The sequence below is a fragment of the Balaenoptera physalus genome, assembly GCF_965194825.1.
Source record: "Balaenoptera physalus genome assembly, chromosome: 1".
In the NCBI taxonomy this organism is placed as follows: domain Eukaryota; kingdom Metazoa; phylum Chordata; class Mammalia; order Artiodactyla; family Balaenopteridae; genus Balaenoptera; species Balaenoptera physalus.
The window spans coordinates 196,162,482-196,183,357 of record NC_138882.1 but is presented as its reverse complement, the minus strand read 5'-3'; the positions used below and the strand labels follow the sequence as shown (position 1 = coordinate 196,183,357).

The 20,876-nt window shown below is 65.1% G+C and overlaps 3 protein-coding genes across 8 annotated transcripts; 2 read left to right on the top strand and 1 right to left on the bottom strand.

Moving 5' to 3' along the window:
• The first annotated feature begins 499 nt into the window (after nt 1-499).
• KLHL17 (kelch like family member 17) lies at nt 500-6,961 on the top strand. Of its 2 annotated transcripts, XM_082463948.1 has the most exons (12): nt 806-1,362; nt 2,210-2,469; nt 2,557-2,678; nt 2,839-3,060; nt 3,534-3,650; nt 3,831-4,044; nt 4,327-4,471; nt 4,556-4,723; nt 5,143-5,231; nt 5,314-5,387; nt 5,587-5,768; nt 6,083-6,961. In XM_082463948.1, exons 1-12 carry the CDS (start codon nt 1,250-1,252, stop codon nt 6,309-6,311), a joined length of 1,935 nt encoding a protein of 644 aa, XP_082320074.1. In that variant the 5' UTR covers nt 806-1,249; the 3' UTR covers nt 6,312-6,961. The 2 variants fall into 2 exon arrangements, with proteins under 2 accessions (XP_082320075.1, XP_082320074.1); XM_082463949.1 differs by lacking the exon at nt 6,083-6,961 and having other exon boundaries at nt 500-1,362; nt 2,839-2,993; nt 3,437-3,650; nt 5,501-5,730.
• A 695-nt stretch (nt 6,962-7,656) lies between these two features.
• On the top strand, nt 7,657-15,331 carry PLEKHN1 (pleckstrin homology domain containing N1). Of its 4 annotated transcripts, XM_082463971.1 has the most exons (16): nt 7,657-7,885; nt 7,984-8,083; nt 10,577-10,723; nt 10,810-10,890; nt 11,011-11,083; nt 11,383-11,510; nt 11,619-11,714; nt 11,829-11,909; nt 12,676-12,751; nt 12,870-13,018; nt 13,155-13,283; nt 13,479-13,619; nt 13,787-13,918; nt 14,102-14,311; nt 14,569-14,638; nt 14,720-15,331. In XM_082463971.1, the coding sequence occupies exons 1-16, from the start codon at nt 7,803-7,805 to the stop codon at nt 14,830-14,832; spliced, it is 1,809 nt and encodes a 602-aa protein (XP_082320097.1). In that variant the 5' UTR covers nt 7,657-7,802; the 3' UTR covers nt 14,833-15,331. The 4 variants fall into 4 exon arrangements, with proteins under 4 accessions (XP_082320097.1, XP_082320096.1, XP_082320094.1 ...); XM_082463968.1 differs by having other exon boundaries at nt 7,685-7,885; nt 11,383-11,714; XM_082463969.1 differs by having other exon boundaries at nt 7,687-7,885; nt 11,383-11,714; nt 14,590-14,638.
• PERM1 (PPARGC1 and ESRR induced regulator, muscle 1) lies at nt 15,303-20,836 on the bottom strand. 2 transcript variants are annotated; one of them, XM_082463934.1, is made up of 4 exons: nt 20,451-20,804; nt 17,314-19,472; nt 16,614-16,739; nt 15,303-16,352 (listed from the first exon to the last, which is right to left on the bottom strand). In XM_082463934.1, exons 2-4 carry the CDS (start codon nt 19,322-19,324, stop codon nt 16,267-16,269), a joined length of 2,223 nt encoding a protein of 740 aa, XP_082320060.1. In that variant the 5' UTR covers nt 19,325-19,472; nt 20,451-20,804; the 3' UTR covers nt 15,303-16,266. The 2 variants fall into 2 exon arrangements, with proteins under 2 accessions (XP_082320060.1, XP_082320059.1); XM_082463933.1 differs by lacking the exons at nt 15,303-16,352; nt 16,614-16,739 and adding an exon at nt 16,746-17,072 and having other exon boundaries at nt 20,451-20,836.
• Nucleotides 20,837-20,876: the final 40 nt, after the last annotated feature.

Sequence of the window (20,876 nt, the reverse complement as noted above, 5' to 3'; positions counted from 1 at the left end):
GTGACGTTTACCAAAAGCACTAATAACGACACCGACCTGGGGGAGGGCCGGGCCGGGTCACCCTCGCCCAGCCCAGCCCACAGCACCCCCCCCGCCCCCCACCCCGGGTTCCGTGAACACGTGCCTGTGAGGATGTCAATGCATTGACCACGGAAAAAATGCATGGGGGGAAACATGCGTCAGAGAGGACTTCTATACAAAGAGCTATTAGAAATCAATAATAAAAAGCCAACAATCTTTAGTAGAAAAAACAAACGAAAATAGAAATGGTGATGCTATAGATGGGCTGTTTGCGAATTGATAAATGACACTCTGGTGAGGATCAGAACGAAGAGAGCCGTTTCCATTTCACTGGACAGCCCCATAGCACCTGCGCTGGGGGAGCGGGAGGGGGCAGACAGCGGACAGATCCGAGCACTGTTACTGAAACCAGGTTGGCCAAATCTCCCTGAAAGAGGATGGCTGATATTTCAGTCCAGCGAGTCCTCTGCTGGGAATTCAGCTACGAACACATCTGCCTAAGTCCCCAGGCCGGCCCGGGCGGGGACAGCCACTTTTGCTCTGCCCTATCTGTGGAACAGCCTGCAGGTGCAAAGGCCCAGAGGCTGGAAGGTTGCCTTGGGGAAGGAAAGAGGTGGGGAAGCCAACCTTTGCCCTCCCCTCCCCGCCACTCGTCCTAGTGGCGGAGGTCTTTGGGCCTGGACAGCCAGATCCCAAGACAGGGGACCCCACAGCGCCCAGGGCGTGCATCCCACCCCCTCTCCGCTCTGCAGCCAGCGTCCAGATCAAGGCCAGACGGCAAAGTGGCCTGCGTGGGGTTGGAGAGAGGAGGGCAGACGCGGCCCCCGGCTGGCTCAGGTCCCAGGGGCATCACGTGGGGCCATTCGGCCCCCCAGGAGATGCGGAGCCCCGGAAGGGGCGAGGGGTGCTTCCTGAACGAGTTGAGGCGGGCGGAAGGTCCGGGAGGTTTCTTGGGGATAGGCGGCGGGCGGGGCCCGGGGGGCTTCCTGGAGGAGGAGACGGAGGGGGCGCCGAAAGATTGGGAGGATTCGTGCGCTACGCGGCGCCCCCGAAACCTCGGGGAAGCGCGGGAGGCGGAGCGGGCGGCGCCGAGAAACAGCGGCTGCGGGCAAGCGGCGGGAGCGAGGAACGCGGAGCCTGCCGCCACCGCCGAGCAGCCCTCCAGCCGTCCGGCGTCCGCTTGTCTGTGCGTCCTCCGCGGATCGGCGGCGGGCCGGCGGCCGAACCCATGCAGCCGCGCAGCGAGCGCCCGGCCGGCAGGACGCAAAGTCCAGAGCACGGCAGCCCGGGGCCCGCGCCCGAGGCGCCGCCGCCGCCGCCGCCGCCGCCGCAGCCGGCAGCGTGAGTGGGCCGGGGGCCTGGGGACCGTGACTGGCCAGGGCCGAGGAGGGGGTGGGGGGAGGGAGGGAGGGAGGGGCGCGCCGACCCTGGCAGGCTGCCGGGAGGGGACGGCCTCGCGCCCCGCAGGCTCGGCCCGACCGCGGAGGGTCCAGGCCCCCTGCGTTACCCGCGCACACGTTCGGCGCGGGGCAGGGCGTCCCGAGGAGGCTGCTCCCGGAGGCTCTGTCCCCTCCCGCCGCCCTTGAATTCCGGCTGCGCCGTTCAAAGACGCGGGCGGCCTGTCTGAATGATGGGGGGGTTAGCGGTCAAGAGAGGTCACGCCTGCTGGTAGGTGTAGGGGTCTGCTTCAGAGCCACCGGTCAGTACGGGCCAGTTTCACCTCGTGCACTTCCCGCATGCCCAGCCCGTGCCGAGGACACGGGATTCTGATGGGGGCACGGGAAGGGCTGCCAGCGATGGACAGAGAGCCTAGTCCCGAGGAGGGTCTAGAGAGCCGGGTTCTGAACGGAGGCCCCCGGGCGGAGGGAAGTGTGGTGCTTGAGCAGGGGTCGTGGCAGAGGAAGATGTACAGGTTCAATGACGGACCGGGGTCTGGCGTGGGATCCGACCTCACTCTGGCAGCAGGTTGGAGCAGAGTCTAGTTGGACGCCCTGGATGCGAGGGAGCAGAGTGGGGTGGCGCCTGGAGAGCAGGGGAGGTCCTGAGGGGAGTGGGTCCCTGATGGAAACCTGGTTCGGGCTGCTGGGGGAGGGTGGCCTCCTGGGTGCCCAGGCCCTGCCCAGGGTCTCAGGGGTGGGTGAGCAGCTCCCTGCAGAGCACACCGTGACCGGGCACTGCCCACCTACAGCCCCGAGGCAGAGCGTGCCCGGCCCCGGCAGGCCCGGCCCACGGGCCCCATGGAGGGCGCAGTGCAGCTGCTGAGCCGCGAGGGCCACACGGTATCCCACAACTCCAAGCGGCACTACCACGACGCCTTCGTGGCCATGAGCCGCATGCGGCAGCGCGGCCTCCTGTGTGACATCGTCCTGCACGTGGCTGCCAAGGAGATCCGGGCACACAAGGTGGTGCTGGCCTCCTGCAGCCCCTACTTCCACGCCATGTTCACAAGCAAGTACTGCCCCATCGGGTCCGGGCACTTGGGGGACTCTGCAGCTCTCCCAGGGTGGGGACCAGCCTGACCTGCTGTCCCCACAGATGAGATGAGTGAGAGCCGTCAGACGCATGTGACGCTGCACGACATCGACCCTCAGGCCTTGGACCAGCTGGTGCAGTTTGCGTACACGGCCGAGATTGTGGTGGGGGAAGGCAACGTACAGGTGAGGCTGCCTCGCCCCTCACGTCCCGTACCGCTACCCTGCTTGTGCCTCCGCTCTCCCCACGCCCCCAGCATCCCATGTACCGCTGCCACCCCTTCAGTCCTCACGTCCATTTCTCTGTCCCTGCTCCCCTGGTCCTCTCTCCCACCTTGCCCCATAGACTCTGCTCCCGGCCGCCAGCCTCCTGCAGCTGAATGGGGTCCGTGACGCCTGCTGCAAGTTCCTGTTGAGTCAGCTCGACCCCTCCAACTGTCTGGGCATCCGGGGCTTCGCCGACACACACTCGTGCAGCGACCTGCTCAAGGCGGCACACAGGTACGTGCTGCAGCACTTCGTGGACGTGGCCAAGACTGAAGAGTTCATGCTGTTGCCGCTGAAGCAGGTAACGTGGCAGCTGGAGCACAGCCTGGAACTTGACTCGGACCCCGACCCTGACCCAATCGCCAGACCCCAGCACCAGCCTTGGCCCCCCTGGCCCCCATCATCTGGGCCCATAAGACCTGGTCCTTTTCTCCTCAGTCTTTATCTCCAGTCTCTGACCCACGTTCCAACCCCACTACCCATCCCCTGGGAACCCCCCACTCCCATTTTCTAACCCCACACAAGCCATCACCATTGATATCTGACACTCTCCTGTTTTGATCACATACCTGCCTACAGTCTCCCGTCCCTGGTTCCATATCCCCAGGACTGCTCTGGAGCTAGGCCCCCGGGAACTGGATCTGTAACTCCTGACCCTGCTTGGCTCCTCCTCGTAGGAACACCCCCTTGGACTCTCCCTCCCAGGCACCTTCAGGGCTCCATGGGCCCCCCAGCCCCTCCCCAGATCTCAGGTCTGAGGGTCCCCACCTCCAGGTGCTGGAACTGGTCTCTAGCGACAGCCTGAACGTGCCTTCAGAGGAGGACGTCTACCGTGCCGTCCTGAGTTGGGTCAAGCACGACGTGGACGCCCGGAGGCAGCACGTTCCTCGGGTGAGGCCAGGCCCTGGGGGGCCTGCGGTGCTTGGGAGGGGACGCAGTGGCTGAGGATGAGGCGTGCCTGGGCTCTTCCGTGCCCAGAGGTCCCCCAGGGGTGATGCAGGCACGTGTCTTGAGGAGGGTCCAGGACACATGAGCAGGCCTGACCGTAGCAGGCCTGCTACCACACCCCAGCTGATGAAGTGTGTACGCCTGCCCCTGCTGAGCCGGGACTTCCTGCTGGGCCACGTGGACGCCGAGAGCCTGGTGCGGCACCACCCGGACTGCAAGGACCTGCTCATTGAGGCCCTCAAGTTCCACCTGCTGCCCGAGCAGAGGGGCGTCCTGGGCACCAGCCGCACCCGGCCCCGGCGCTGTGAGGGCGCCGGCCCTGTGCTCTTCGCTGTGGGTACGCCCAGCTGTCCCGTCCCATCCGGTCCCCCATCCCTGCCCCGTGTCCCTAGCCACAAGCCCAGCACAAGCCCCCCCACCCCACCCCCGCCCCATGCCGTTTCCATCCTGCGCTCACCCCACACCTGCTCCTCCATCCCCCGTGGTGTGACCCACTCACCGGTCACCGGCCCCACTTGCCCTTGGAGCCTCCCGGCCCTCAGCCTCGAGCTGCGCTAGAGCCTCCTAGCCCACTGCGTCCCTGGGCCCTTGTCCTGCCCCGTCACCTCCCCCTCCCTAGGTGGTGGGAGCCTGTTCGCCATCCACGGGGACTGCGAAGCGTACGACACGCGCGCTGACCGCTGGCACGTGGTGGCCTCAATGTCCACGCGCCGGGCCCGGGTGGGCGTGGCGGCAGTCGGGAACCGGCTGTACGCCGTGGGCGGGTAAGAGTGGGGGCTGGTCTTGGGTCAGGGGCTTGGCACGTGCCCACTGGGCCAGCCCTGACCAGCAGCGAACCCCTCCCCTAGTTACGATGGGACTTCAGACCTGGCCACCGTAGAGTCCTACGACCCTGTGACCAACACCTGGCAGCCTGAGGTGTCCATGGGCACGAGGCGCAGCTGCCTGGGTGTGGCTGCCCTGCACGGGCTCCTGTACGCGGCCGGTGGCTACGACGGGGCCTCCTGCCTCAACAGGTAGTGGCTGGGGTCAGGGCCGCGTGGCCTTTCAGGGTTGGCTCAGCAGGCGTGGCTGCGTCAGGACTGCAGAGGTCCTGCCTGAGGGGAGCCAAGGGGGACCGTGCCTGAGTCAGGTCACCAGGGTCCCCTATGCCTCTTTGTCTGGGCTAGGCCAGTGGCCCCTTCTTTCCTCTCCGGCGTCCTTCCCACCAGGCCAGGGGCTGGGCCCAGGTGGACACTTGCCCAGCGTTATCCAGGTAGCCCGTGGCCTGTGTCCACCCAGTAGGCCCTGCTTCCTGCTCCAGTGGGACTCTGGGGTCAGCCTCTGTGACTGCCTAGCACAGAATTTTAGTCATTCCTCGGGGGAGGGCAGGTCCTGGGGCCGGGACTGCTTTGCTGCCACCGCTCGAGGTCAGCGACCGTCCTGGTGTCTACAGCGCCGAGCGCTACGACCCCCTGACGGGAACGTGGACGTCGATCGCCGCCATGAGCACCCGGAGGCGATACGTGCGCGTGGCCATGCTCGGTGGGTGACTGCTGCGCGTAGCGCCCGCCCCAGGCACGCCCGCACGCAGCAGGTGCACCACGGGTGTGTTGGCTCCCTGCAGATGGGAACCTGTACGCCGTGGGCGGTTACGACAGCGCGTCACACCTGGCCACCGTGGAGAAGTATGAGCCCCAGGTGCGAAGCACCCCAGTCACACGCTCCCCTTCCCAGAGCTACTTCGCGTCATCACTTTCTGGCCACCCCCGTCCCCCAGAGGGTCATCCCTTTACATCCACCCTGTCCCACAGACAGCCCACCCTGGAGTAGAGTCCTGCACGTGGAGGCGGAGGGAGGCTGGTAGTGGGTCTGCCCCCAGCCCGTCCCTCCACCGCAGGTGAACTCCTGGACGCCCGTGGCCTCCATGCTGAGCCGGCGCAGCTCCGCGGGCGTGGCGGTGCTGGAGGGGGCCCTCTACGTGGCTGGCGGCAACGACGGCACCAGCTGCCTCAACTCTGTGGAGAGATACAGCCCCAAGGCGGGTGCCTGGGAGAGTGTGGCGCCCATGAACATCCGAAGGTGCGCCGGCCCCCACACCTGTCACCACCACGGCGGTCTGCACCCCCGACGCCGACAGATGTGTCCCAGGCTCTCACCCCTGCGCGGCGTGTCCCCCCACCTCCCTCCCAGGTCTCCCCCTCCGGGGCCCCGCCCCCACTGCTCCAAGGCCCCGCCTCACCGGCTCATTTCCCCCACCCATCCGTCCCGCCCCCAGGATGCCTCCCAAGGCCCCGCCCCCGAGGCTCCTCAGATGGCTACCGCCCCAGACCCGGCCCTGCCCCCTCCTCACCCCCAGCCTCACCCCTTACTCCTCCCCGTCGCCCTGCCGGCAGGAGCACGCACGACCTGGTGTCCATGGATGGCTGGCTGTACGCCGTAGGGGGCAACGACGGCAGTTCCAGCCTCAACTCCATTGAGAAGTACAACCCGAGGACCAACAAGTGGGTGGCCGCGTCCTGCATGTTCACACGGCGCAGCAGCGTGGGCGTGGCAGTGCTCGAGCTGCTCAACTTCCCGCCGCCCTCTTCACCCACGCTGTCCGTGTCGTCCACCAGCCTCTGACCCGTGGCGCGGCTGCACAGAGGCGCGCCCGCGGCCTCCCACGTGCCTTAAGCCCCCTGGGCCCAGCGCCTCCCTCCCCTGCGCATGGGGCGGGGCTCGGCCCCCACCAGGAACGTCCGGGGCCGTCTGTCCAGTCTCCGCGTGTCTAGGCCGTGGGTTTCTGTGTTCCTTCCTCAGTGTTTGTGTGTGTGCCGTTTATTTATTCACTCGTTTATTTATTGATTGGTGGCGAGCAGGCTGCAGCTGCCAGTTTCTCCGTTTACTCTTAAAGTGTCGTATCTCTGGGACCAAGCTGCCCTCTTGGGTGTCCTCCCACCGTGCTGGGGGCACTGGGGAGCGGCAGGGTGGGCACTGGCGTTGCCCGTGGGTAAGGGGCCAACTTGGACTCTGTAGACCTGGAGGGACCAAGGGGTGATGCAGAGCAGTTATTGGGGGGGGGGCTTTCTGAGCAGGTGCAGACCCCCAGCCTGAGCTTTGCACACCTCCTTGCCTCGCCCAGCCAGGCACACTCCTGGCAGGGGGGCACGAATTGGGCTTCCTTCCCGTGGCTGTGGTGTCATTTCTGGATCCTGCACTGAGCTGGGCACATGTGCACCGCAGACCCCATACAGCAATATGAGCCACTTGAACAATAAACATGTTTCCTGGGCTCTGCGGGCCTGTGGCTGTGTCCATCTCTGTCTTTCAGGGTCCTGTCTGGGGTGACCAGGAGGGCCTGGGGTGGCTATGCGGCTGGGCCGAGATGCTGTGTTGGCACCTGGGGGCTTTGAGGCAGCACCATCACATCCGGGGGCAGGGCTGTGGTGGCCAGTGTCTTACTCCAGGCTCTGCATGGCATTCCCCCTCACCATGGCTGTCCCGGGCACACCTGGGAGGGTCATGGCCTCCCTCCTGGATTCTGGTTAAGCCTTGGGGACCCTGACCTTGATCTGGGGTGAGGATCGGACTGAGGCAAGAGAGGAGGCTGCGGGAGGGTCCTGGCTTCCCCTTACCCAGTTGCAAATTCCTGCTTCAACAGCTGAGAGTAAGCACACATGCCCTTACAGTCACTGGTGACTCAGCAACAGGCATTTAGGTGGAAACAGGATGTGTGCTCACATGGTGGGGAGGTCTGGAAGGGGATCTCTGGGCTCACGGAGCTCCAGCTCTAGGCACCCCCAGTCTGACACAATCACAGACTGGCCTTTGGGCCCCCTCCTCTACAGACTGGGGGCTATTCACTGGGCGGTGAGAGGAGGGGAGCCTTTCCTCCCCATCCCCACCCCCCCAGGCTGGCTGGCGTGTGTGGAGGACCCTGGACAGGGAACTGAAAGGCTCAGCTCAGCCTCAGGTAGGGGCCAGGTCCCTCCCAGAAAGGCTCCGCCTCCCCAGCCCTTGGGTACAGGACAGGCTGCCCCAGAGCCCCGCCCCAGGAGGTGGGGCAGGAGGCTCGGGACAGAGGGACCCAGACCTGTCGACCTGCTCTGCTCGGGCCATCTGCCACCGCCGCCCATGGGGAACAGCCACTGTGTCCCTCAGGCCCCTAGGAGGCTCCGAGCCTCCTTTTCCAGAAAGCCCTCGTTGAAGGGAAATAGGTGAGGCGGGGCAGGGTACAGCTGCGGCCACTCGGTCACAGGATCTCCCTCCATCTGCCTCGGGGGCCAGGCCGTGAGACCCCTTCCCTTGTTCCCAGAGAGGACGGCGCCCGGAAGCTGGTTGGCCTGCTTGGCACCGAGGCCAGTCCGGATGGGGACACCACTGCCGACAAGATCTTCCGCTACATCCCTGGGACGGTGAGCAGCCGGGCTCAAGGGGGTGTGGCAGTGGTGGTCTGCGTGTGCCTGCGTGTGACTGCGTGTGTGTGTCCTGCCTGTGCCGGGCCCGGGGTCTTCCCCGTCGGACCGGGGGAGTCAAGTCCACAGCACAGGGAGGAAGTAGGTGCAGCCCTGCCCTGGGAAGCTCATCGGCCGAAAGTCTGAGCAGAGTGAAACTGAGACCCGGCCCTGAGTCAGTGGGGCGGTGGGGCGGGGCCTCCATGCCTCGCCACGTGCCAGCCCTGCCTGGGGGCCCTGGTGTCCGCCCCCCGCCCCGGGCCCTGGCCCAGGACAGCGTGTCTGGGCACGTTGGAGCTGGACAAGCACGCGTGTCTTGGCTGCTGCCATGTGGGCACGGGCGTCAGGCTGGTGACGGGGCTGTGAACCGCCACGCCCCGCTGTCACTCCGAGAGCTAGGGGCTTCGGGTGCGCAGTGAGCCGGCCTCTCCCCTTCCCTCGGCCCCGGTTTCTCCAAGGGGTGTCCCTTCAGTGTCCACCGCTGCCTCGTCCCCCAGCAGCCCCTGCACCCCGCCCCCCAGGCCCCGCCACGGGGACGTGGCTCCCAAGCCCACGGCAGGCCACCCCGAGCTGAGCACGACCCCAACCCCCTGCCCAGCTGGCCGAGGGGGAGAGACGCCCGCCCTTTAACCCAGCATGCAAGGGGCGGGGCAAGGCTCTGCTGTGTGCAGGGGCCCTGGGGTGTGAGGGAAGTGACTTGCCCCAGACACAACTGCCCTGCACCCCTCGGTCCTCACAGCAGCTGGTGTGGGCTCCCGAGCCAGCTTTCCAAGTGTTCCAATCAGGCTGTCCCCTCTCCTGCTCCCTGGGGTGTCCTGGGCTCCCTGTGGCCAAGTGCTGGCTTCAGAAACCGGGCTGCCTCAGAGAAGTGGGCAGAGCACTTTTGACAAGTCCCAGCCGGCGTCCCTCTGTGTGGCCGCATCTCAGACCTCAACTCCTTCTGTCCAGGCCCAGGGCACATCGTGTGGTCCTGGTGGTCCTCTTGGGCCAGGACATGGCGGCCGGCGAGGGGACCCGGCTTGCTGAACCTCGGGGGGTGGGGCCGGGGGAGGAGCCAGCACTCCTGGAGCCCTGCCTGGGCGCGGGTTCTACACCCAGACGAGAGCCTGCCCAGCCACGGCCCCAAGGCTGAGCCCAGGCCACAGGGCCAGCTGTGTGGCCCTTCCTGCTCCGTGGCCTATTTTTCATGGGTCCCATCCGGCATCATTCCCCGCACTGGGTGTGGGTGCAGGAGGCCCCACCCAAAGGCAGGGACGCCAGCAAGCTGTGAGTCTGTCTGTTCACATTCCTGGGCTTGCCCAAGGGGTGGCTCAGCTTGGCCAGGGCACAGCAGCCCCTGCCAGCTCCCCAGCACGCCCTGATCCCAGACCTCAGCCCCTCCAGCCCCAGTTCAGCGCCCATCCCGGTCTGACTCCATTCTGACAGTCAAGCCCCTGTTTATAGAGGATTCTCTGTGTGCCAGGGTCAGCTGTTGGTGGGCACTGACCCTTCCTCCCTTCAGCAGACAGGCATTGATTGAGCCCCCAGCACACTCCAGGCCTGTCCTAGGCCCTGGCCCAGCAATGCGCCCTGTTCTCGTATCGTTCTCACCCCATGACCGAGCCAGGTGATAAGACAAAGAAGTAAAAGACAGAGTAAGCCAGATGTGGCCAGCGCTGAGGAGAAACGTACAGGAGGACCAATGGGCGGGGGTCAGTGAGGCTAGAATGTTGGAAGGGCACCCAGACAGGGGCTTACAGAGAAGGGGGTCTGAGCCAGGCTCTGGATGGGGTGAGAAGGGGCTGGGCTGAGTGGTCCAGGCAGAGGGGGCAGCCTAGCAAAGGTCCTGAGACGGGCACGTGCCTAATGTGAGGGGAGAGGACCCCTTGGCCATTGTCAGGACCTTGGCCTCCGCTGAGAGGGAGATGGGGGGCGTGCGGCAGTGTGCTGGTGGCTTGAAGTGGGCTGTGACGAGAGTACTTACACCAGGGAAATTGGCAAATACTACAAATCAGCCCCTCCCCCCTTTCTTGGTAGAACCAAGTTTTAAAATGTTAGTAGCCAACCCTGAGGTGTGGGAGGGATTTGAGCGTTGTCTCACCTGGACACCTGAAAACCCTTCTGACCAACAAGTCTTGGGAGGTTGAATAACCAAAATAAGGGAACGCAGTTAGGAAATAGTGAAGCTAAGGGTTGTATCTCCGTTGAATTGAAACCTCGCTGATTCCAAGACTAGACCACAGAGTTGTGACCAGCATGGAGGCTGTGTGTGTGTGTGTGTGTGTGTGTGTGTGTGTGTGTGTGTGTGTGTGTGTGCTGCATTGTTTTCACGTGAAGAGGCTGTGAGTGTGTACAGGGTTCTGTACACACGTGTGATGCTGTGTGGGCGTTCTTAACCCGTGTATTGTGAGACTGGGGGCCGGGGCTGCTGGCCGCTGGTCAGGCCCCCTCCCCTGAGCTCTGCCCCCACCCCAGAACATCCCGACCCTGGAGAGCCAGCAAGAAAACCTGGAGCAGCCTTTCCTGAGTGTGTTCAAGGCAGGGCAGCGGAGGGCGCCCGTGAGGAGCCTGGGCAAGGTTGTGCACTACACCAAGGTCCAGCTGCGTTTCCAGCACAGCCAGGTGGGGGCCGGGCCGGGAGGGGCATGCTTGAGGGCCACCCTGGGGCCTGCCCCTAGCCCTCAGACCTTGGCCCCACTCTCCCCCAGGACATCAGCGACTGCTATCTGGAGCTCTTCCCCTCCCACCTCTACTTCCAGGCCCATGGTTCCGAAGGACTCATTTTCCAGGTGAGGGGAAGTGGGCAGAGGGAGGAGCTGGGGGAGAGGGAGAGAGCAGCCCCTTGGGAGGCACGTGGCCCAGTCCTGCTCGGGGTCCCCCAGCCCTTCCCTCCCGCTGTGCTCTGGCAGGGGCTATTACCACTGATGGAGCTGAGCGTCTGCCCGCTCGAGGGATCCAGAGAGCATGCCTTCCAGATCACAGGTGCGCAGGGGCACGGGGGTGCTGCCAGCGCGGACCTGGCCCTCAGGAGGGCGAGAGCACTAAGGCTGCTCAGTGAGCCTGGCCGTTGACCGGGCCCCAGGACCTTGGCGGGGCTCTGAGCATGTTGAGGGCTCCTGGCTTTTCCTCTGATGGGCACACGTGCATATCCCGGGCTGGGGCGGAGGGCAGTGGGTTGGGGGCCTCCAGAGCTGTGTGTGTGGTCATCAGTGGCTCCCCCCAACCCTTGAGGAGCCTTTCCTGTGGCCGCTGGCCTAGCCTACTCTGCCCCTCCCCCGCAGGCCCGCTGCCCGCCCCCCTTCTCGTGCTCTGCCCCAGCCAGGCCGAGCTGGACCGCTGGCTCTACCACCTGGAGAAGCAGATAGCCCTCGTGGGAGGGGTGCCGCGCTGCCACCCAGCACCCCCTCAGGTCAGTGCTGGGAACCCCACGCCCCTTTCCACCCCCACTCTCCTCCTCCTGCCCCTGACCCCCTTCTACCAGGGCCCGCCTGAGAACGAGCTCCCCTGGACTCTGCAGCACAGGCTGACCCCGCTGCGGACGGCGTCAGGGCTCCAGGTGGTGGGCACCGCCGTCTGTGCCTCAAGGGTCAAGCTGCAGCATCTGCCCTCACAGGTGGGTGGAGGGGCGCAGAGGTGGGAGGAGGCGGGGGAGCGGTGCAGGCAGCAGGTGGGGGCCCTGGGTGTGTGCTGGTGGAGACCCTACTCCGCCCTGTGACCCCCCGCACAGGAGCAGTGGGACCGGCTCCTGGTCCTGTACCCGACCTCCCTGGCCATTTTCTCCGAGGAAGCAGATGGGCTTTGCTTTAAGGTGGGTCCCTCCCCACTGTGGATCCGCCCCAGGGACGCGCCCTCTGCGTAGGGGTGGGAGGGGGCAGCAGCTCAGGAGGAACCTGTATTTCGGGGCCTGTTGGGGCAGAGAGCACTGGCCCCACCCACCCAGCCCACTGCCCTGGTCAGTCTGGTCTTAGCCTGACGTGGGCAAGGAAGGTGGGTGCCCTGCCTCAGCGTCCCGTGTCATCCTAGAGGGTCCTCAGGCACCAGCAGACCCATCACCTGGGGTGGGTGGCGTGGGGGCCCCTAGTGCCCCTGAAAGGGGCCTATACCTCTGAGCAGGCATCTTCCTGGTGCCTGAGGCTTCTGCGTGTGCGTGTGCACGTGTGGGCATGGGCGTGGGTGTGAAGGTCCTTTGGGGCCAGAGCGAGTGTCATGTGCGTCAGGGTACGTTCTACTCTGGGGGTGATCATGGCTTTCAGTCACTGAGAAACACACGGGGGGCTTCCTCGTGATTCCTTCCCACCCCACCCCCCATCTTAGCGGGTGGCCCAGGGGACCAGTCCCCGACCGGTCCTGTGTCGGCCATTGGCTGGCGAAGGCCCCACCTGGAGACCGGGGGTGAAGGCATTCCCCAAGGACAGACGGGGAGTGCCTGGCCTCCCACGGGGTGTCGGCCCTGGACCTGCCTTGCCCTCTGCCTGGCGTCCAAGTGCCCACCAGCTCGGGAGGACAAGACGGGGCAGTGGGCACAAGGGTTGCTTCCCCCGACTAAGGCCTCATCCCCCCTGGATGCCCCGCAGGGGGAGCTCCCGCTCAGCGCCATCCACATCAACCTGGCGGAGAGGGACAAACAGATCCGCTCTTTCCTGATCGAAGGTGGGCAGAGGCCGGGCCTGGGAGAGAGGGTGTGAGCCTAGTGGGCACCCAGCTCTGCACCGGGGCTTTGCAGGGGGCACCCTGCCTGCCAGGCCCCCTCACGGCATCTGTGTGCCAGGCCGTCTCATCAACACCATCCGTGTGGTGTGTGCCAGCTACGAGGACTATGGCCACTGGCTGCTCTGCCTGCAGACGGTCTGCCGCGGGGACAGGGCCTCCCCACCGCCCGGCCCCGAGAGCTTCCCGGGGCTGCAGGCGCCCCCACAGGTGAGGAGTCAGCAGGGGAGGTGCCACCGGGGCAGCGCCGGGCGCCGGATGAATCGGGAGGGTGGACCTGGCCTCGGGGAGGTGGGGGGAGGGGCCCTGCCATCCGGCTCACCCTTACCCACCGCCGGCCGCCCAGGTTGTGGGCAGTGGCCGAGGCTCACTCTCCTCTGACGGACGGACCAGCTGGGACTCGGGGTGCCCAGCAGCCGCCTCCAGCCGCTCCACGCCTGAGTCTGCCGCAGGCTGCCCTGCCCGGCCGGCACCGGTGAGTACCTGGGGGGGATGGGCAGAGGACGGGGGCGGGGGACAATGAGGCGAGTTTGTGTTGGGGACCCCACTGCAAGTAGGACCCTAGTTCCTCAGGGGAGGGGACTCAGACCGGAAGGGCTCTGTGTAGCCTCAGAGGGGTATGTGGGAGAGGGCCCCGGGGAACCTTCTGGAAGGTCCTTGGTCCCCACAGGAGCAAGCCAGCCCTGGCTGCACCAGCGTCGGTGGGCACAAGGCAAAGCTGAGACGGGCCAGCAGCAACCGATCACCCAGGAGCAAGGCCCAGGGCAAGGGGCCCGGCCCAGGCATCCCACTGCACCTGGACCTGACCAAGGTGGGCCCAGCACGCTGACCCCGGCTCCAGGCATGGCTCTCCCTCCCGCCCTCCATCTCCCTGGCCTCCTCGGTCCTGGAGCCACCCAGAGGCCTCTTGCACGGAGAAGGGAGGGCTTGGCCGCTTCCAGCTCCGGCGATTCTGTCTGTTCTGTCTCTTGCCTGTAGCTGAGGCTGGAGGATGGCCCTGAGGCCCCAGACCATTCTCTGGAGACACCGCACTCCCCGCTCTACGCTGACCCCTACACACCACCTGCCACTTCCCACCGCAGGGTCACAGACATCCAGGACCTGGACAAGGTCAGTCCCTTGCTGGGTGACAGAAAGAGCTGGACGTGGCCACAGCCTGAGATTGAGAGGGTGCCTGAAGCCTGAGATCTGCTCAGGCTGCCGCGGGAGGCTGAGGGGGTTTCTGGGGCAGGGGCCCCTCAGCTGCACGGAGGTCCCAGCCCAGGGCCTCGGTCACCAACGCTCTCCTGACAGTTCCTCAGTGCGATGCAGAGCTCGCTTGGACCTGAGCCCTCGAACCCATTCCCCTTGGTCCCCGTGTCCGTGCCTGTCTCTGACCCCAGCTCTGGACTCTCCGGCCCCCACTTGCTCTCCGAGAAGGGAGTCCTGCAGGCCCGAGCCTCTCAGCGGCATCGCGGCTCCATCAAGGGCCGGGGGTCCCGGCCCCCAGGCTCCCCTCAGCTTGTGAGTAGCAGCCCCCACCCCGGGCAAGGGGTTCTGCAGGGGAGAGGAGACCGCGTGGGGCCTCCTGGGACCCTGAGGGAGCAGGAGAGATGGAAACGGGGGAAGGGAGGATGGGCGGAGACCAAGGACGGGAGCAGTGGCAGGAAGGGGGTGGGGGCAAGAGGAAAGGTGGGGGTGGGGGCAAGAGGAAAGGTGGGGGTGGGTTCTGGCAGGTTCCTGAGCTGGTCGCCAAGCCCGTCCTAGGGCCCATCCCTCAGACTTGTCATTGGGGTCCCCAGGTCTCTCCTGCGAGGGAAGTTGCGCCCGAACCCCCGCCACCTCCCCCAGGTGAGTGAGGGCCCTGCCTCTTCCTGGGGAAGCTCTGGGTGTTGCTTACTGAAGGCACACAACCTCTGCCCTCCCCACCAGACGGCCGCCCCCCAAGGAGCTACGACAGTGTCTGGGACAAAGCTCTGTCACCTTCCCACCAGCGGTGGCCTCGAGCACCTGAGACTGAAGGCGGGCTCGTCCAGTGGATCTGATGGCCACCAGGAGGCTGCTTCTCGGGACCACCTGCCGGCATCGACCCTGCAGGAGGGGCTGAAGCAGGGCCTGGGGCTTTTTAGTGGGGCCACAGGCACCCAGTATCGAGTCAGGGTCTGACCCCAGCAGGTGGAGGGGGCCTCCAGAACCCTGAGTTACCCTGGGCTCTTGAGGGGTCAGGAGGGCCTCATCCTCAGGACACCTTGGCCAAGGTGACTGGACGCCCAGAGGGGCCAAACCTCGGCCTGCCTCTCAGGGAAGGAATGAGGGAGGGGACTCGGGGAAGGGGCTTCACCTGGGAGAGGGAGGATGGCACAGGTGTAAAGGTCAGAGGGCTGAGAAAGTCAGGTTAGCGAGAGTCAGAGTATGTGAGGCCAGAGGGCACAAGGGTCTGAGACATCACAAGCAGAGGCAGGAAGGTGGCCAGGGCGCATGTGAGTAGGATGGTCGGGAGAAACCGGCAAGAGACTAAACAAGAAAGAAAGAGATTTTATTGGTGCTGTGTGTCCACGCATTCTGTCCTGAACAGCCAGGAGTCTCCTGCGTCCCGGGGACCCTGTATGTGCTGCCTCGGAGCTGGACGCCCACCCAGCACCTAGGCTGGCAGCCCCCTTGCTCCACTACTGCCCGCACCCTGCCCACCTTCCTGTCCCATCTCCGGCTCCTGTCAGCTCTGGGCGAACCCAGGTGTCCCGTCCCTCCACCTGATACCCTTGACTTCTGCCTCTGCCCCTCCTCCAGGGCTCCCCAGAGGAGGGGCTCCAGGCTCTGCCCTACAGACCCCCAGCCTGCAGGGCCCCTCTGGGTACCTGCTCACCATCTCGGGCAGGAGCCAAGGAGGTCTTGACCACAGACCCCTGGGGTTCAGGGGTTAGAGAGGCCTTAGAGGCCTCCAACGGCCCAGCCCACTTAGAAACAGGGCAGAGGGTCCCTGGGACGCCGCCCCCCAGCCTCAAGGCCCTCTGCCCAGATCTCCAGCTGGGGCCTCGCTGCTGCTCTGAAGCCCCATCATACCCCTCCCTCCAACAGGATAACCACATAGGATTAGGACTCCGATTAACTCTGGTTTCAGATAAACCACAAATAATTCCTTAGCATAAGTAGGTCTCATACTGCGTGTCTGAGATTCCAGTTTCACTGGACACCTTGTGTTTTTTGTTGCTAATCTGGCCACCTTACTAACCAGCTCCCTGCTTGGCCTACCCTCCCAGCCTTCCAGAATCTGCCCACTCCCAAGTGTGGAGCACAGCCTCGGCCTTGGCCACGGGCTGGACCCTCGGGTGGAGTCCAAGGGAGCCAGGACCAAGGACGCAGGCTCCTTCCTAGACGCCGCAGAACACAAGGGTCAAAGGGCAAGGCCTGAGGGCAGCACCTCATCCTGAGCGCCTGTGGACATTTCCTCATCCTGCGTCTTCCTGGGCGGAGCCTGGGTCCTAGGAGCTGGGGCTGCGGCGCCCCCGCCCCACCTGCCGGCGGAAGTACCGGATAGCGGAGATGGTGCCGATGTTGGCCAGCAGAACTGCAAGAGAAGCACAAGACCTCCTGAGTGCCGGCTCCATTCCGGCCTGGTCACCACCCTCCATCCACACGGCGGGGTTCTCAAAGGATGGGGGGAGGCCAGCGGGGCGAGAGTGGGTCAGCGACGCAGGAGATCAGTCAGGGAAGAAACCTGCGCCTCCCCATGTGCCCCTCATCCCTGCTGGCCCAGCAGCTGGGACACCACCACTGCCCCTCCGTTTGACTTCTAGACGCCAGCCCCCCACCCCCCGGGCCCACAAACCTGTTTTCCAGGCGTCTGGGGCATGCAGGTCTGATGTTCTCACAGCCCAGGTAGCGAAGGCTACAAACACCAGGCACATGTCATTCTGGCTGAAGGTAAACGAGGTGAGGGGACCCCAGGGCTCCCCTAGGAAAGAGAAGCGTGTCCTGAGCTCCCGCTGGTGTCCCACTCAGACGCACCTGCCCTGGGACATGTCTCTCCTGGCCGTGTCTGTCCTGAGACATGTCTGTCCTGAGTCACATCCTCCCCGTGATACCTTTGTCCCAAGACACAGGGTAGCATGTGGCATAGTTGAGTCAGGCTGACTTGGGCGAGTACGTGTGGGGCACCGTTTCCTGGTTTGTAAAATATCTTCCAGAGGGAATTTGAGCCTGCTCTGGCAGGCAGTGTGGCCTGAGCTGGAGCTGCCCCAACGCCTGCCTGCTACAGGCTGGGGGCAGGCACTGCTGTTATCTGGACCTGAACACAGGGTGACGGTCAGTGTGGAGCCAAAGCCCTGCTCGACTTGGGCTGCCCCACCTGGACCGGGTCCTGGGATGGCCAGGAGCTGGTCCTTCCTGCCCAGATCATCCCTGAGGGCCCCCACCAGCTCACAACCCAGGGTCCTGGCTTGCCCCTCCCCAGTGGCCCTCTTGGCCCAACTCCCTGGACAGTGTGTACCCAGGTCCTGGACAGGCCATGGGGTCCCCGCAACACACACCTGCTTGCCTGATGGCCGGGGTAAGCTGCTCCGCTGAGGCTGGGCTAGGCCCTGGTGGGGTGCCGGTCCCCACTTCCCCGGGGACTGACCTGGGGGGCTCCGTGGCCTGCATCTGGAGAAGGGCAGCCGGCCCCAGCGTGCCCCCTGACGTGTCCTCCCAGAGGAAGTGTTCATAGGCCTCGGGGATGGAGATGGGTATGGGATCTCCTGGTGGAGGGGCCGGCAGAGGCTCAGCCTGGAGGGGTGGGGCCTGGGCGTGGCCTTCCCGGTGCCTCGACCTCTGGGCTTGGCCATCCTGGAAGAAGAACTCGCACACATCCGGCCACTGGACTTCGGCCAGAGCCTGGCTAGCCTCTGCTTCCTCCTCGACATCTTCCTCCTCCTCCTCAATGGTGTCACAAAAGAAGAACTCATAGGCTTCTGGGAGGGTCACTGCAAAGCAGCAGCTGGGCCCAGGCCCCGCTGAAGCAGAGGGGGCGGGGGGAGGCAGGTGCTTCAGGATCCGAGGCTGGGGGGTCCGGGGTCCAACGGCCACAGCGTCCCAGGCTCCAGACGCCCTGCGGCCCCCAGCTGCTGTCCTGGGGGCTGTGGCTGGGAAGGCTGGGCCCGAGGCCTCTCCTGACCCTGGCTCCTCGGGGCTGGGCACAGCCATGGAGAATCGCACTTTCTTCTTCTTGGGGGCTTGGATAGGGCCTGGCGGGGGCTCCCCAGTGTGGTGTCCAGGGGCACCTGCTGAGGGCTCCGCTCTGGGCTTCTGTCGGCCCCCCTCTGGAGACCGAATAGGGCTCGAAACCAGCTTGGCCACTGGGTCAAGCTCCAGCTCCACCCTGTCAGGCCCAGCCTCGGGGACGGGAGCAGGTGTAGACACACCCACATCAGGCCCAGCCTCAGGAACCAGGTGAGGCAGAGCTGTACGTGGAATAGCCTTTGAGACAGGCGTAGATGAATCCACCTCCAGCTGGACCACTGGGCCTGGCGTAAGCAGGTCCACATCCATCCTAGGCTTGGAGGCAGGTGTAGACAGAGGCTCCTCGGGTTGCGGCTCGGAGGTGGGTGTGGACAAAGCCACGTCTGACTTAGCCGTTGTGACGTCTAGAGACGCCTCCAGGTCAAGCGTGGACATAGTGCGTGGCTCAGTTCTGAGGGTCATTCCGCTTAGGTCTGCGCCCTGCTCAGTGGTAGGGACGGATGTAGACAGATCCACACCTGGCCCTTGCCTGGCCACCTGCTCAGGGGCTTCTGGAGACTCTGGCCCCAGCTCGATCTGCCCAGCTCCTGCTGTCTGCCCTGTTGTCCCCACCCGGAGACCCTTCCCCCTGGACCCGGCCAGGCCAAGGCCGTCCTCGGCCCCGGCCTCAGGGAGCAGTAGGGAGCCCAGCTGGGTGGGAGCAGGGCCTGGGTCACCCAAGCGCCCACCCGCCTTGGTGCCTGCAGCCCGCCTCTTCTTTCGGCTGGGGCTGCGCAGCAGGGCTCCAGGGCTGCCAGGGGGCCTCTGGGGGGCAGCGCTGCGGCCAGGGGAATCGGGGCTCCAAGCGGGCTCACCAGTGGGAGTAGGGGCAAGACCCCGGGGGGCTGGCCCCTGCAGAAGCCTCTGCCTCTCGCCTCTGGAAGACACTGGCCCCAAGAGGGATGAGCCCTGGACCAGAGGGGCAGCACCAGGGCTGAGGGACGGCCGAGCTTCTGACCGCACGGACATGCTGGGCATCTGCTGACCGGCCTCTGGGGCCAGCACGGGCTCACGCCAAGACCTGTTGACCAGCTGCCGGGTGGCTGCCTCGTCCTCCTCCTCAGAGCCGGGCCAGTCACTCCCCCTGGGGGCCAGCTGCCCCTCAGGAAGGGGCGGGGGCCCTGGGGGGCTGCTGCCACTGCTGTCCCTTTGGTCAGTGTCACTGGACAAGAGCTCATCCCCAGAGGCCAGGCCAGCCTGCAGGAGGCCACACTCTTCGGCAGCGGCTGCAAACTCAGCCCAGTCCTGCTCACTCAGCTGGATGCTGTACTCAAAGTTCTCCATTATGGGTCAGCAGAGGCACGTGACCCACAGACCAGGCTCTTCACGGGCCCAGGCCCGGGGCCCTGGCCGGCGCACACTGCCCCCACCCCACCTGCCCCCTGCGCATCCCATGCCTCCCTGACTCAGGGGCCAGCACTCCATCTCCGTCCTGAAAGAAAGCAGAACAAATAGAGAATCCAGAGGGAAGCTGTGCTGATCTCAAACCTGATGGCTTCCTGGAGCTAGAACATCCAAAACCCACTTTCCGTGCTCCCAAACTGACCGCAGATGATAACGTTACAGTGACATATCGCTGCAGTCCTGCGTTCAAGCTGGTGAAGTTCACTGAGAATAGGGTTCCTCATGCTTGAGTTTTCCTCCCCAGGAGGAGTTTTCCTCCACAACGTTACGCATCTTCTGTTCAGCTGGGTCAGCCTCCAGCTTTCCTGCAGAGTTGTTGGTACCAAGGCCAACTCTATATAGCAAAGCCCATTTCAAGGACCACCCACCAGGGCTCAGTTTACCTGGGCGATAGCGCTGGACTATCCAACATGCCTCAGGTGGCAGCTGGCCGTGGGGGGAGGAGCTGCAGTGTCCAGCAGGTGACCAGTCTTTGGTGATGACCTTCCACTGGCCTTGGCTGGGACAGACTGCTGGGCTTCCTCTGAGCTTACCAAGGTCAAGCTAGTGCTGGCCAGAGCCTACTCAGGGGTCATCAGGGAGAGCCTGGCTCTGCCCCTGCCTGGGCAGGAGGTCCCAGAACAGAAATGAGCCTCCTGATTCCCACCAGCCCCCCTGGGGCCATCCTCAGTGTCTGTGCCCCTGACCAGATCTGCCCAGCCGGCAAAGGTCCCCTCCCCGCGTCTCAGTGAACTAAGGCAACCCTACCTGGCTGACAGCCCCTAACCTCTCAGCCCCCTACAGGGGGCTGCCCTTTGGCCCTTGGTCAGCTGCCACTGGACCCAGGGCAGTGGGAGGTCACTCTGGTCAGGCACGTCCTGCGATGGAGGTGCCGTGAGACCAGGGCACTGTGGCTTCCTGACCCCGCTGCACCTCGTCCCCCTCTCTGGTCCTAGGGGAGGTCCCTGTGGGGGCTGTCTGCCTTGGGCCCCCTTAGGGTGGGAATGAGGGGTTGACAGTACTGTACCTGGGACCCCACAGCCAGCCGGGGCAGCGGAGTTGGGCATCCAAGCTGCCTGTCCCAGAGCGGCATGGTGCAGGGCTTGCCACGCAGGCCCCACCCCCATTGCCCAAAATACCACAGCCCCGCAGTCACATGTCTCCTGCCAGGCAGCAGGGTACAGGCCACAAATAGATGGCATTTGAGGGGCTGCCAGCTACGTGAGGGACGACGCCTTCCTGGTCAGGTCAGATGCCAGTCAGAGAATGCTGACCGGCAGTCAGGCCCACAGGACCTCCCTTTCCCAAGCTGAAGGCTACTCTGCTGCCCGCCCTGTCCGAAGGCTGCCCTTTCCTCTTAAAGTGGTCCCGCCCACTGTGAAAACAGCCCTCCCCGCTCCTCCTGCCACCTCGCCTGCTGGCAGCCCCCCAAGACCAGCCCAGGTGCTTCTGG

Excerpts from the sequence above, each read along its gene's own strand:
- KLHL17 (XM_082463948.1), top strand. The coding sequence starts at position 1,250 with ATGCAGCCGCGCAGCGAGCGCCCGGCCGGCAGGACGCAAAGTCCAGAG. Across the intron at positions 3,061-3,533 it reads TGCTGTTGCCGCTGAAGCAG|GTGCTGGAACTGGTCTCTAG; the intron begins GTAACGTGGCAG and ends CCCCACCTCCAG. Across the intron at positions 5,232-5,313 it reads CGTGCGCGTGGCCATGCTCG|ATGGGAACCTGTACGCCGTG; the intron begins GTGGGTGACTGC and ends GGCTCCCTGCAG.
- PLEKHN1 (XM_082463968.1), top strand. The coding sequence starts at position 7,803 with ATGGGGAACAGCCACTGTGTCCCTCAGGCCCCTAGGAGGCTCCGAGCC. Across the intron at positions 11,910-12,675 it reads CAGATGGGCTTTGCTTTAAG|GGGGAGCTCCCGCTCAGCGC; the intron begins GTGGGTCCCTCC and ends GATGCCCCGCAG. Across the intron at positions 13,019-13,154 it reads GGCTGCAGGCGCCCCCACAG|GTTGTGGGCAGTGGCCGAGG; the intron begins GTGAGGAGTCAG and ends CCGGCCGCCCAG.
- PERM1 (XM_082463933.1), bottom strand. The coding sequence starts at position 19,324 with ATGGAGAACTTTGAGTACAGCATCCAGCTGAGTGAGCAGGACTGGGCT. Across the intron at positions 17,073-17,313 it reads CCCGGCCATCAGGCAAGCAG|GTCCAGATAACAGCAGTGCC; the intron begins GTGTGTGTTGCG and ends CCCTGTGTTCAG.